Here is a 15,077-nt window from a genome sequence, read left to right on the forward strand (position 1 = left end):
AGTAAAAATTTTGTCATTGATTTCAGTGGTGCAAGGATTCCACCCCAGCAGCCTTGAGATCACGATATTCTGCAACACTTTTACTATTTAATAGAAAAATTATAATAGCATCAAATTATTCTGGCAATTTCAAACTTTGTTTGTTACCATTAAGATGTTCCTATGTTTATTTTGAATTTTTAATTACAAATACATCTTCCTTGTTATAAGGGAAACTATACAACTATTGCAAACACTTGATAGAATGGCATAATAAGCATATTGATTTATAATGTAGTATAGACACTCACATGAACAGAAAGGTCTGAAAGGTGGAAACTATGAGAAGATGAACAAAAGAAAAAATAGCAGTAAAAATGTAAGGAAATGTTCTGGCAGCAAGTAGAATAACGCATTAATGGTGAGGCATGTCTTCCTTTTACAAAAGCCGTGTTGACTCTTCCCCAGCAAAATTTTACTGTAGTTTCAACCAATTTGCCTAGTACTGAAGTTAGGCTTACCAGTTTGTGATTGCCAGGATTGCCTCTGGAACCTTTTTTTTTAAAATCGGAGTTAAATTAGCTATCCTCCAGTCATCTGGTACTGAGGCTGATTTAAGTGATAGATACCATACCACAGTTAGTATTTCTGCAATTTCATATTTGAGTTCCTTCAGAACTCTTGTCTGAATACCATCTGATTCTGGTGACTTATTAGTATTAATCAATTTGTTCCAAAACCTCCTCTACTGATACTTCAATCTGGGACAGTTCCTCAGATTTGACATTTAAAAAGAATAGCTCATGTGGTGGGAATTTCCCCCACATCCTCTGAAGTAAAGATCAATGCAAAGAATTCATTTTGCTTCTCTGCAACAGCCTTTTCTTCCTTGAGTGCTCCTTTAGCACCTCAGTCAAGTCATCCCTGCCTGTTTGGCAAGCTTCCTGCTTCTGAAATACTTAAATTTGTTGTTCATTTTTGTGTCTTATGATAGTTGCTCTTCAAATTCTTTTTTGGCCTGTTTAACTATACTTTTATACTTGGCTTGCCAAGAGTTTATGTTCCTTTCTAGTTTTCTCAGCAGGATTTGACTTCCAATTTTTATAAGTTGCCTTTTTGCCTCTAACCACCTCTTTTACTTATTTACCCATGGTGGCATTTTTTGGTCCTCTATTTTTTTTTCCCATTCTGGGGCCTCTATTAATTAATCTATTATGGTGTTTTCAATAAGTTTCCAAACAGCTGGCAGGCATTTCTCTCTTGTGACTTTTCCTTTTATTTTCCATTTAACTAGCTTTCTCATTTCTGTGTAGCTCCTCTTTTGAAAGTTAAACTCTACTGTAGTAGGCTTCTTTGGTATCCCCTCTATAAATGTTAAATTTAATTACATTATGGTCACTATTACCGACTGGTTTAGCTACATTCACCTCTTTTTTAAGCGCCATCCTGGAGCCTGCATATAAGATGGACATGCTGTGTTTGATACAGTTTCTGAGTGGAAGGCCTCCTACCTTTCAGGAATGATGTAAACAGTACAGTTGCAACACCAATTAATTCCAAAAATGCAACTGAAGCCAACTGTCCCAAAGCATAAAAAGTGCTAGGCATTTGTTGTGGCATTCCAAGGATATAATTTTCTATTAATCCCATTGTTCTGACATTCAGTAATATGATCTGTAAAAGCAGCAAAGAATCCTGTGGCACCTTATAGACTAACAGACGTTTTGCAGCATGAGCTTTCGTGGGTGAATACCCACTTCTTCGGATGCAAGTCGGACTTGAAGTCGGACTTGCATCCGAAGAAGTGGGTATTCACCCACGAAAGCTCATGCTGCAAAACGTCTGTTAGTCTATAAGGTGCCACAGGATTCTTTGCTGCTTTTACAGATCCAGACTAACAGGCTACCCCTCTGATACTTAATATGATCTGGTTATCTTTAAAACTGTCATACACTGAGTAATCTCACAAGCCTCAAGGCATCTCTCGCTATTTGACTTGGAAGGAACTAATTATATTATGCGAAAGCCTGTTGTACAACTCATTGAGTTACAGTGACAATTTCCCAAGGAAATCCTGTCCAGGTCTTAGCTAAAAAGATGGTTGACACAGTATGGATGTCTTCAGCATGGGTCCCCACAGCCAGTAAAAAAAAATGTATCACCGAGTTTTAGTAGCAGCCCATCAATTTTAAGTATGCAAAAATTCCTTGTAGCCAGCCAGACCCACTAAACAGGCACAATGCAGAGACATGTTAATTTGATGTGTTGGGAATTAATACAGATGCAGGGGTGGAGATTCCTCACAGTGCCACCACCTCAGTGTACAAAGATGTTATTTATCTTACTGCAGAAACCTACAACCGGGAAAGCAGGTGCCGCCCAAGGGCTCCACCTCAGCTCCGTGGGCGCTGCACTTCTGGATCCGATGATGCGCTCCCGTGAGAGGGTCCCTCGGGGTAAGCAATGGGAACCCGGACGGGGCGGAGTCAAACAGGGGCTCGCTGTACAGACAGCGGGGGTGATGTCTGAATCCCCCTGGGCACAGGCGCGTATCGGCGACACGATTTCCCCATTTCTACACCCCCCCCACCCCCCAAACGGCGTGAAGGTGCCTGGGTTTGGGCGCTGGCCCGAGCTCCCGCCGCGCAGGCAGGGGCAGGGGCCGGTGCGTCAGCGGCACGTTATGGCCTCTCGCCCCGGCCACCTCCCTCCGCCCGGCTACTTAGAACGATCGCGCCCCAGGGGCTCCGGCTGTGACCTTCCCTGCGGCGCTGCCCAGGGCACGGCCGCGCGCCGGAGCGGGCACGTCGGAGGAGCGAGCAGCTGCCAGCCACGTCCCTCCGGCAGTGGCCACGGGCGCTTCCGCCATTATCCAGCCGCCCCAGACTCGGGGAGGGGGCGAACACTAGCAGGGACAGGACCCACTCACCGCAGCCGCTCTTTCTGCACCTTTAAATCAGGCCTAGGCGGTCCCGGTCCCCCGGTGCGGAAGGGCCAGTGTCGTAAAAAGGCCAGTCCTCACCCCGCCTGATGGAAATTCTGACCCTTCTCCCCGGGCCCCACTCACCGCTGGACGTGCCTGATGGAGCTCGCGCTTGCAGCTGCTGCCCTCCTCTCGCCTCTCGCGCGCAGTGCCGCAGCAGACTGAGCAAGCCGCACACGCAGCGACAAGGACAACCCCAGCGCGCGACACCCGGGCCGCCGCCATCGCCCGATCGCACAACCAATGGCGGGCGCTCAACACGACGCGTCACTCGCCCGTTGCCTTAGTAACCAGCCAGGGAAGCCGCACAGCGCGAGACGGATCAGGAGGGGAGAACGCGCCATCTCACCACGGGCCGACGGCCAATGGGCCGTTGTGCTGCCCCTGAAGTACTTTCTCATTGGTCGGCAGACTGAGGTTTATTTGCATATGGCCATCTAGTGAGCGACTGCGACTGGCTGGCTGTCCAGACCGGTAGAGCTTCTACCGTGCTGCGGGAAGAGCGGGGCGCCTGGCCCCTTCCTTCCCACCGGGGTCCCGCTTCCCCCGGCCTGAATAACGGCCCCCGCGCGCACCTGCCCGGGCACCGCTGCCCCGTGCCAGGCTGAGCAGCGCCGCCGTGCTGGGAGCGTGGTGCCGCCCGAGCTCTGCCGGAGCGGTCTGGCCTGGCCTGGCCTCCTCACGGCGTGTAACGGGCTGTCGGGGCAAACTCCCGCAGGGCCCCTCAGGCCGCCGGTCCGAGGTGACCTGCCCATGGGGTTCTGCTTCGCGGGCTCCTGCCAGTCGCCTCGCGGTCCCGCGCCCCTCGAGCATCAGGCTTGGCCTGGCATAGCGGGCGTCTGCTGCTCGAGCTAATGCCCGATTCCTCCACTGAGCTGTGCGCTCTCCGCGCTGCTCTCCCCCAGGGGAGCCAGTGCAGGCTACTCGGGCTGGGCTGCGCAGTCAGTTACAACATGGCTGGTCTGTGTCTTCTGCTGCCTCTGGCTTGTTCCAACTTTGCTTACCCCCTTTGAGGCAGGAGCTTAAATCTTGCCGTTCTGGATGACCCCAGTGGTCCGTCCAGTACAGTGTGCTGCCCCTGATAGCATCGGCTGCTAGGTGGTTAAGGGCAAGATGCAAGAAACCCCATAATGGACAATTATGGAATAATCTCTCTAAAGAAAAGGTTTTGTCTGGCCCTAACAGTGTTTGGTGTATGCCTTGAAGTATGTAATAAATGTTTTTTGAAAATCCTATCAGATGTAACTGTGGATGTTCCCAATACCCATATAACTGTCTTATCTCTTTTAGCATAGTACTAAAATCTTGCCCTCTATGATATCTTATGGCAATCAATTGAACAGGTTAACTGTGTTGTATAAAAAGTATTTTATCAGTTTTACATTTGTTGCCTTTCATGATCTTGCACTAAGAAGGCAAACAGGAATGTCAGATAAACCTGATCTTTCCCATTCTTTTTCTTGTATACTTCTGTCATGTCTTTTTGGATTTTTCTCCTCCATGAATTAAACAGTCCTATTGTTTTCAGCCTCTTCTCAGATAGAAATCACCCATCTCTGAACCCCACTTCTGTTTTTGTTACATGTGTTTTGAGATACGTTTCCTAAGGATGTCCATTGCTGCCTCGTTCATTACAGTGTTGAAATTGTTGGTCATTGTTTCTACATCTTCCTCTAGCGCAAGCAGCAGGGCAAATTTTCCGCTGATCATTGCTTGGAGTTGCTCTGCAATATTTTGGTCTCTGAGTCTTTCTAAGTCAAACTTCTGGTGAACTTTGGCATGCTTTTCCTTAGCCGCAGCTGAAAATTTAGCATCACAAGGTGGTGATCACTTTCAATATCAGCACCAAGAAGCTTCTTGTTTTAGCTCTGTTAATCTCAGAACTAAATTGGTTTTGCACCATGATGTAGTCGATTTGGGTGTGACATAGACCATTAGGTGCATGCCATATTGATCATCTAGATGCTTTATGTGCTCCTAATGTGTTTTCAAGAACCAGATTGTTATAGCTGACAAACTCCAAAAGTCTCAATCCTCTCTCATTGGCTACCGCATTACAGAATGGCAAGATTATTGTGGCCTATCTGTCTGTGCTTTAGTACCCACTTTAGCATTCCAATCTCCTTGTACAATCAGGAGATCTTTCTTGTATACCTTATCGATGATGTCTTGGAGCTGATTGTAAAAATCTTGAATTTGCTTGTCATAGTCTGTTGTAGGGGTGTAGACTTGTACCACTGTGATATTAAATGGTACTGCCTTTAAACAGATGGAAATAAGCCTGCTGGACATTGGGCGGCATCCTAATACTGAATTCTTGATATCTTTATGCACAAGAAATCCTACGCCATTGACATGTTTGTCCTCTCCATTGTAATAGAGTACATGGACGTCCTTTAGTACCTTTCCAAAGTTCTTCCATCTGACCTCAGAGAGTCCTAGGAGGTGCCAGGTGTATTGTTCCATTTTGTACGTGAGTTCTTTGAACCTCCCTATTTGTCTCAATGTCCTTACATTCCATGTGTCTATGGTGATGTTATCTCTTCCACAGATCCTCTTTGTTGGGGTTACACCAGTAGTATACTTGTTGCACCTGCCCTGGTGGGAGACGGATGGCACCGTCATTATTAACCCGGGCTGCGATCAATCCAGTATGGAAATCGTTGACTTGCTCATCATATGGTGCGTCTTGGGCAAATGTCTAACCTGGCAGAGCCCATCCATCTCCAGGCAGCCTCCTTTTAGTTGCCTCTTACGACATGCAGGAGGAGCAGTGAGCCTATTCTGTCCCCGGACCTACAGGGGAGAGATGGGGAAACATCGTAAAAAGACAAAACCATGGGTCACAAATGAAGTACTACAAATGTGTGACATTAGAAGAGAAATTAAGAGAGACAAGAACAGTACGGAGGGAGCTGATAAATCAGAGCGATTGGCAGAAAGATCAAGAAAGGAATGAAGGTGTCCAAGGAGATATGGATTGAAAAACAATTTTCTAAAATTGAAGAGTATCAGTAATAAAAATAGCAAACAAGCCTTCCAGGTTGTAAAAGATCTGACGAAGAAAAGAGGGACCAAAGCTAACGCAATTCAGGAAAAAGAAGGGAACAGCCTTACATAAGAAAGGGACATCATCAATAGGTGGACAGACTACTGCTCTGAGCTATACAACCACCAGACAAATGGAGATCCTAGTGTCTTAGCCTAGATTCAACAGAGAAGGATGACTTTCCAATACTGCATGAAGAAGTGGACACAGCTGTGAAATCACTCAAGAATGGAAAGGCTACAGGTATTGACAACATCCCAGCCAAATTGATGAAATTCCGAGGAGAAATGGTAATAGATGTACTCACCAAGATCTGCAACATCTGGCAGACCAGTGAGTGGCCCTCCATGTGGACACAATCACTAATCATCAGTCTGCCAAAGAAAGGCAACCTGCAGTTGTGTCAAAATTACCGGACCATGAGCTTAATTAGCCATCATAGCAAAGTGATGTTGAAAGTCATATTGAACAGATTTGAAGCCACAAGCAGAGAATATCATCACTGAAGAACAGGCTGGCTTTTGTGGTGGAAGAAGTACCACAGAGCAGATTTTCAACCTTCGTGTTCTATGTGAGAAGTACTTACATCACCAGCAGGACATCTACCACGTCTTTGTTGACTTCAAGAAGGTGTTTGACAGAGTATGGTACAAAGCTCTCTGGGCAGCCATGAAGAAGTACAGTGTTGGTTGTAAGCTTATTCTTACTATTAAACAACTGTATGCCAAGGCCAGCAGTGCAGGTCTCATCAATGGCACAATAGGAGAGTGGTTTCGCACCATTGTTGGAGTCTGGCAAGGCTGCCTTCTTTTGTCCACACTGTTCAGCATCTACTTGGAGCGCATAATGACTGATGCCCTAGAAGATCACATCTGCACAGTCAGCATTGTGGGGGCAAAAATCTCAAATCTTCGATTCACTGATGACATTGATGGCCTGGCAGGCAGCAAAGATGAACTTGCCTTGTGAAACAGTTGAATGAAACCTCCACAAAATATGGCATGGAAATCAGTGCAGAGAAAACCAAGCTGATGACAAACATGATGGGATCAGCTCACATATCACTGAGAAGAGGCAGACAGAAGAAGAGATGGATTGACCACATAAGAGTGGATAGGAATGGACTTCGTGGAGACTCAAGCACTGACACACAATCGTCAGGGGTGGAGACAGTTGGTTGATTGCTCATCAGTGATGGTGCCCCAATGACCAATGCAGTTATGGGAGTGATGACGACAGAGATGTTTTGAGATAAGATGATCAGCTGGGTGACGGCATACCAATGATTTAGAAAATAACCCTGAAAATATATCATTATATATCTCATTTCTTATGCAGTCTAATATTGTTTGCCGTTGTTGTTGTTGTCCTCTGCTGTACATTGGAAAAAAAAGGTTTTCATTGTATTGTCACTGATAAGCATAACTTTTTCCTGAGGGGTTACAGTTACTTTAGAATACAGCAATGTGTATTAGTAGTTCAGATTATTCCTCCCAGTGCATTACCTTGCCTTGTCAGCGATTAATTTAATCTTCCATCATGTTGTCCATTCACCTGGCTCTTCTAGGCCCCACTAACATTCTTCTGTCTTTAGTCTTTATTTATCTAAATTTTACCATTTTATGGGTCAACTTCTCTTCCATGTCATAAATAAATACATTAAGCACCAGCCCATGGATAGGACCTTGAGGCTCCCCTACTGTTAAACTTTTGCCATACTTAAAATGGACCATTCCTTGTCTTTGTTTTCTATCTTCTCAACAGTTTCTGATTCATGACAGTACTTTGCTTCTATGTGAAAAGTTAATTTTGTTAATAGTGTCTTATGAGAGAGTGTTAAAAACTGTCAAATTATATCAAATTATATAAAAACTGTCCAATAATCTATTTGCTGATTTGTTGACAGGCTCAAAGAATTCTAATAGATTAGAAAAATAGTATTTTTCCTTAGAGAAGCTGTGCTGGTTTGTTCCTTCCATATCATATTCATGTCCGTGTTTTATAATATTTCTAATTATAATTTCAACCAAATGAAGTAAGGCTCACTTGTCTATTATTCCTACAATCACCTCTAGATATATTTGTAAAGATAGGCATGACATTTGTTAACCTCTGACAGAGCAGCTAATAGTAATTTCACTTCATACTTAAGTTCTTTCAGAACACTTGCATCCATTCCTGGTACTCTTTAACTTATCTTCTCTTTTCACACCTCAATTTCTGACAGCATTTAATCTTTATTATCTGAAAAGGATGGGGATAGGACTCTTATGTCCCCAGTATCTTTAGCCAAGGAATCATTTAGCTTCCTTATCGTCATCACTTCTTCCCTTTACTTCTTGGTAGTCTATCAGAAACAGACACACACACTGTCCCCTGTTACTATCAGGTGCTTTTCTGTTTCTGATATATTTAAAGAGTTTCTTATTGTGTGTTTTTACGTCTTCAGCTATTTGCTTTTCAAATTGTCTCTTAGCCCTCTAATTTCTATTTTATAGTTACCTGCCACAATTTATGATCCTTTCTGTTGTTATAACCACAGCTGCAGAGCTGTGGCTCTTTGGCTTAAGTAGTGGCAGCTCATGCAGTTAGCCCTGGACTTGACTGAGGACCAAATAATGCCCGCTGGGGAATGGTCCGTTCAGTGGAGGGCATGGGAGGTTTGGACTGCCTAGAAATGTGAAGGACCATCTGGTAAGTCTCCTTTACAAAAAGTTCTACTACGTAATTCTATCTGAATGGGGTAAAATTTGGGCCAACGTAAAGTGAACCTAGATTCAGGAGCAGGAGCATCCCTCCAATGCAGATGTGCTTTAACCTCTCCTCCCCTTGTTACCCACAGAAGAGGCTGGACCAGTGCTTCTGAAGCGCTGTAACTGTACACCAAAGAAGGGCCTAGCAGTGGACTTACTTTTTAACACTTCTTTAAATTCCGAAATGCTGCTACCATTGAGGGAGGAAGTACACTGTTATACACACACCTCCCAATTCCTAATATCCTCCACTGACTCTGTGTTCACAAACATTCGTAAACTAGTATTAACAATGCCTGCTTGGCACCAATGCAGCAGTTCCTGACCTGGGCCACTCACAAGCAGCCTGACAGCATGCACGTCACACCCAGCATGTCTATGTATAGCTGCAGCCCTGGTCTAGCAACTTTGACCCCAGCAGCCTATCAGCAACACATTAGTCACATTGTGACTTCCACGAGCCTTGGTTAGTGCTTTGCAGGGTAACCCCTCCCAAACACTCCCAGTCCTGAATTTTCTCAACACATGTATTCTGCACTGTCCAGTCTTCTCTTGGACTGTTCAGATATTAAGACCTGTTGCCTTGTAAGGAGTCAGTATTCAACAGTTTGTTACTTTAACTGGAGTTATTAAGCAGTTCAGTTTAAACACAGAACTGAAATGTTTTATTTTAAAGGTAAAAAAGTTTATTAACAAAAGAAGATAGAATTTTAAGCACATTCTGTAAGAGCCAAAGTTAGAAGTTGTCACAAGCAAATACAAGTGAAAACAAGCATCTGAAACTTAACCTAGCAAGTTTTGGTTCAAAGCTTTGTTTAAGATGGCCTTTATCACCCACAGTCTTCCAGCAAGATGGTTACTGACTCTTTTCTTGGTCAGGATCTCTCTCAGAGGCCCTAAGGTGCTGGTGCCTTTGTTGTCTTAGGTGAAAGAGAGAGAACTAGGGGTTCTCTGCCCCTTTCCTTTATAATCCAGTAAACCACTGAAGGGGATTCTTCTGAGGGTTACCCTTCAGAGTAAAGGTAAATCAAGCAATGAAGATGGTGACATGGAGTCTGTTGGTGAAGGAGGCCCCATGATCTTTCTTGCCCCATGTGTATTTGCTGAATTGCATATTGTTCTGTTTTCTGACATCTCCGTTCCCTGCTATCTCGGGAACCCTGTTTACTACTACTAAACAGGCCTTTGTTTAGAATAGGCAGAGCTGTAATGCTTTTGAACATGTGCCAATAACATTATACAGGGGGATTTCATAACTTTACATATTATATTGCTACATACATTTCACCATGATATTATTGGCTACTGAGTTATTCATTTTCAAATTATTCCACCTAAGGCATATCTTGTACAAACATTATTGAAATAGTTTGTAGGGTGTGTGTACAAAGATGCTTAGTGTCACAAAGTGTTTCAATGCTCAGTGTTGCAATGCAATGCCCAATCCCTGCCTCCCAGTGGAATTCACAGCCCTCAGTTAAGTGCCCAGGCTCACCATGCATTGTAGGGGGAGAGTTAGTCTTTTAAGAAAGACTCACAGAAGACAGCAGGCTGTCTAGGGAGCTGCCTAATATAGCCAGGAGGAAAGAAATGCAGAGTAAAGAAGAAGGGCTTGGGGGGCAGATCCACAAAAGGGAATTTGGTGCCTAACTGATAGACCTCAGTGAGGCACTTCCCACCAATTAGAATTCTCAGCCAGTGAAGACAAGCCCAGTGTTTCCTGCCACTTTCAGCAGTTCCTTTAATGCCCTGTCCCTCAGAGTCTGCCATTTGTAGTTCTTGTCAGCTTCATATGCCTCAGGTTGTTGTATTAATTTAGATGGAATAAATGGGCCCAAAGAGTCAAAAGTGTTAACATGACCCTGTCATATCCAACATTAAACAGTCTTATACCAGGTTTGGGGTTTAGTATACAATGAGCTCAGCCTGCTTATTACCATGGTGAACACACCATTAAAAATCTTTTTCACCTTTTATTAAAGATACACTTAAGCATTTGAAATATAGAATATTAAGTAAGGCTTTCATTTTACCAGTACCTCTTGTTCCCATTCCCTCTAGCTGGAGAAAGTCTAGAAGGAAAAAAACCCTTGTTTGATAGTCTCTTCGATGGTGATCACTATCCTTTTTGGGGAACAGAGAAGAAGTTAGTTGGTATGGGATGGAGCTGTTGTTAAAGTCTGATTCTGTTTATCAGGCTGGCAAAGGCTCAATGGTTTCATGGTGGATCCAAGAAGATGATGGGGGTGGCAGCCAGGATGGTAAGTCTCATCCCTTTCCTGTTCGCTTGTCTTTCAGTCAGAAATTGTTGGGAGACACCTGCTTCTTTGTTTTTTCCCCTCAAGAGTCTTTTCTTTTAAGGACCTCCAAAGGGAGTGATGAGCATAATAGCCTGTCCCCTCACTATATTGTTCGTCAGTTAGACCTAATTTCTGACACACCAATTTTGATTCATTGATGTACTGTGGCACACACTTCATATTAATCAGGCCTGATCGTAACATAGTCCTTGAATTATATTAGTAGGCCTTCTTGTTTGGACTAATTCAGGCTCTCTCTCCCTCCCTCCCCTTCTCTCTCTCTTGCACCTTTTCCCATCAGTGTTTGTTTATTATGGGTTATTGTGACATTTTTATGAACTTTCACTCACTCCTTACAGTTATGCTCACAATTAGGGTAAATTTGTTGTTCAGATGATCACAACAAGGCTCCATTGAGGACTACAGTTCCCAGAAGGCATTGCAGCACCCTCTGCTTGCTCCTGCTTATAATTCAGTGCCTCAGGAGTAGGAGGAGCTGGGCGGGGGGAGTGGCTGCCTGGAGGAGCTGTCCCTAGGAGGCTGAGGAGTGGAGAAGGAGCCATGAAGAAGGGAGGTGACATTTCTGACAGTGACAGTGATGAGACAATAGTGGAGGGCTCAGTAATTGAGAGTGACCTAGACGAAGAGGAGCTGCACATGAAGAGGTGATAAATATATATGTACAGGAGCAAGTGTGACTTAAAAATGAGTGTTAATACATTTCTGGGACATATGTGATGAGTTGAATGCTGCATCTGTGCCATGTAGGACTGTCACCTTTGAAAACAAAAACAAAAAGCACAAAGAACAGTCCTATGAGACTGGAATCTACCAAATATAAACCTGACTAAAATGGCTCTAGAATAGCCTTCCTAGATTCTTTGATAAATACCTATTTTTAAGACTTTCTGTGACAGGTTAAAGTGTGAGGGGAAAAAATCTCCATAGGGTATTCCGGAACCCTTATATGGAATAGTAGCTTACTCTAGAAATAGGCCCATTGATTTTTATGGGACTACCTGAGAAACAATGTATTGCTCAATGGGATAAAGGTATCAGAATACATCCCAAAGAAAATAAAATCAATGATAAAAGCATTGGTAAAATAAAAATACTGCAAATGTGGACATTTATTTTGTTTTTTAATTTCAGAACTCTCTTGATGTTCTCATTCAAACTGATACTTTGGTTACTGAGAAATTAAATCCGCAGAACAACATTGCCCTTACTGTGTATCTCCTAAGAAATGTTGACTGAAAATGTTTGGAAATTTGTAAAAACAGAGATGTATTAATGACTCATGTCCTTCTATGCCAATTTGCAGCTTGATGCAGATTTTTACAAGCAGTTTCTAAACTTCTGAAAAATAGTGTTTACCTTAAAAATGCTCTCACATAATTACAGTGGTATTTAATAAGTTATAATATAGGGAAGGAATGGAGTTAGATTTATTTTTAATTTTTTTTAAAGGTTATCTTTTGTTAATAAAGAAGTATCTCTAACAACTGAAACCATCTTTGCTGCCGAAATAAGAAGAGTAAATGGAGGTAAGAAATTGTTCTTTTTTCAGTAGACAATGTATGTTGTTTTCCCTGAGACTTTATTTCTTTGACTCTTTCTTAATTTTTAGGCTAAACAGTTTTGTATAGTATTTTTAAGCAAAATAATTTTGCATCTCTAATAAAATCTGAATAACAGTTAGTTAATCTTTCAGGCCAAATTTTCAATATATTTTAAATATATACATTTAAAACATACATTTGTTAGTGCTCATTTTCCTTCATTCTGCCAGTATGTTGTTACTAAGGGTACCTAGTTTAAGAAGAGCAGGGGTATGAATTTATTTTTTGTTAACTCTAAAGGCTTTCTACGATAGCTCCTCAAATTAAGGGACATAAACAAGTATTTGATGGTGTGGCATAAAATTTTCACTGGGACCCTTTTATCATGGGATAAAAGGAAAGGTCCTTTCATGGATTGAGAACTGGTTAAAGGACAGGGAACAAAGGGTAGGAATTAATGGTAAATTCTCAGAATGGAGAGGGGTAACTAGTGGTGTTCCCCAAGGGTCAGTCCTGGGACCAATCCTATTCAATTTATTCATAAATGATCTGGAGAAAGGGGTAAACAGTGAGGTGGCAAAGTTTGCAGATGATACTAAACTACTCAAGATAGTTAAGACCAAAGCAGATTGTGAAGAACTTCAAAAAGATCTCACAAAACTAAGTGATTGGGCAACAAAATGGCAAATGAAATTTAATGTGGATAAATGTAAAGTAATGCACATTGGAAAAAATAACCCCAACTATACATACAACATGATGGGGGCTAATTTAGCTACAACGAGTCAGGAAAAAGATCTTGGAGTTATCGTGGATAGTTCTCTGAAGATGTCCACGCAGTGTGCAGAGGCGGTCAAAAAAGCAACCAGGATGTTAGGAATCATTAAAAAGGGGATAGAGAATAAGACTGAGAATATATTATTGCCCTTATATAAATCCATGGTATGCCCACATCTCGAATACTGTGTACAGATGTGGTCTCCTCACCTCAAAAAAGATATTCTAGCACTAGAAAAGGTTCAGAAAAGAGCAACTAAAATGATTAGGGGTTTAGAGAGGGTCCCATATGAGGAAAGATTAAGGAGGCTAGGACTCTTCAGTTTGGAAAAGAGAAGACTAAGGGGGGATATGATAGAGGTATATAAAATCATGAGTGATGTTGAGAAAGTGGATAAGGAAAAGTTATTTACTTATTCCCATAATACAAGAACTAGGGGTCACCAAATGAAATTAATAGGCAGCAGGATGAAAACAAATAAAAGGAAGTTCTTCTTCACACAGCGCACAGTCAACTTGTGGAACTCCTTACCTGAGGAGGTTGTGAAGGCTAGGACTATAACAATGTTTAAAAGGGGACTGGATAAATTCATGGTGGCTAAGTCCATAAATGGCTATTAGCCAGGATGGGTAAGAATGGTGTCCCTAGCCTCTGTTCGTCAAAGGATGGAGATGGATGGCAGGAGAGAGATCACTTGATCATTGCTTGTTAGGTTCACTCCCTCAGGGGCACCTGGCATTGGCCACTGTCGGTAGACAGATACTGGGCTAGATGGACCTTTGGTCTGACCCGGTACGGCCTTTCTTATGTTCTTACCTGTCTGGGTTGCCTTCCATAATTCAGCCTCACTTAATCACTTTTAAGTAACATAGTGATCCCATATGCATGGCAGTGAAAACTTGACTGGCAAAGCAGAATTCTCCTGCCTACCTTGCAAGTGTTTGAGCTGTTCCGAACACAAAATACTAGTGTGCAGAACTCTATTCTAGCTTCTTATTTGTTTCTGGGTCCAATTCATGGTATTTTTGTCTATTTTTAAGACTCTGCATGGTTTGAAATCTGCCCCCTTGAGAGATCACCTCTCACCTTATATCTACTCATAGTAGGTAGGGGTCTGATTCCAAACCCCTTTGAAAGCAATGGGAGTCTTTCTAAATGGCTAGGATTTTCTTGGTGTCAGTTACTGGAGCTGAATTCTCTGTGGTCTGGTGATAGAGTTTTGTCAGCAGAGAGGATCCTCACCTGAAAGAACTTGCTCCTTCTGGTCATCCACTGGAATTAGAGCTTCAGAGTACAGAGCTTCTGTTTGGCTCATTGTTAAGATTTTGGTTTGTAGGAGTGGGGATTTGTCTGTGTGTTTTTTGTTGTCCCTGTAAATGTGATTGCATATTTACATTGATGGCGTTTCTGTTCAGCCCATTGTAGTTAGCATGTTGTTATTTGTGCTAATTTTTATCACATCAATTTAATGACAAGAAAATATGCACTATAGTCAATCGAAGTTGATAAAATAATCAACAAAATAATTTGGATACCAGTGTTGTGATTTTTGCAGTATAAGGAGTCAAATTCAACAGAGATGCATTCTATATTACTCTAGAGCTGAGTTTTTTCTCAGTATGATCAGTCAGTAATTTTAATAGTCCCATCTCAGTTTGATAATTAATGTGTAA

At 42.6% G+C, this 15,077-nt stretch overlaps 2 protein-coding genes across 8 annotated transcripts in view; one reads left to right on the forward strand and one right to left on the reverse strand.

Annotated features, from left to right (window-relative positions):
• Positions 1-3,170, reverse strand: part of HMGCR (3-hydroxy-3-methylglutaryl-CoA reductase) — a 30,026-nt gene extending 26,856 nt beyond the window's left edge. The window contains exon 1 of one of the 7 annotated variants that reach the window (XM_039544027.1): positions 3,047-3,170. The gene's annotated coding sequence lies outside the window, so the exon portion shown is untranslated. The other 6 variants (XM_039544030.1, XM_039544028.1, XM_039544033.1 and 3 more) reach the window with 6 other exon arrangements.
• Positions 3,171-3,253: 83 nt separating this feature from the next.
• The window catches only part of ANKRD31 (ankyrin repeat domain 31), a 135,131-nt gene continuing 123,307 nt past the window's right edge, over positions 3,254-15,077 (forward strand). The window contains exons 1-3 of the mRNA XM_039544026.1: positions 3,254-11,025; positions 11,458-11,729; positions 12,535-12,611. Of these exons, the coding sequence (XP_039399960.1) occupies positions 11,626-11,729; positions 12,535-12,611 (181 nt within the window). The 5' untranslated portion in view covers positions 3,254-11,025; positions 11,458-11,625. The remainder of the gene's footprint in view (positions 11,026-11,457; positions 11,730-12,534; positions 12,612-15,077) is intronic.

Source organism: Mauremys reevesii, linkage group 6, assembly GCF_016161935.1.
Source record: "Mauremys reevesii isolate NIE-2019 linkage group 6, ASM1616193v1, whole genome shotgun sequence".
Classification (NCBI taxonomy): domain Eukaryota; kingdom Metazoa; phylum Chordata; order Testudines; family Geoemydidae; genus Mauremys; species Mauremys reevesii.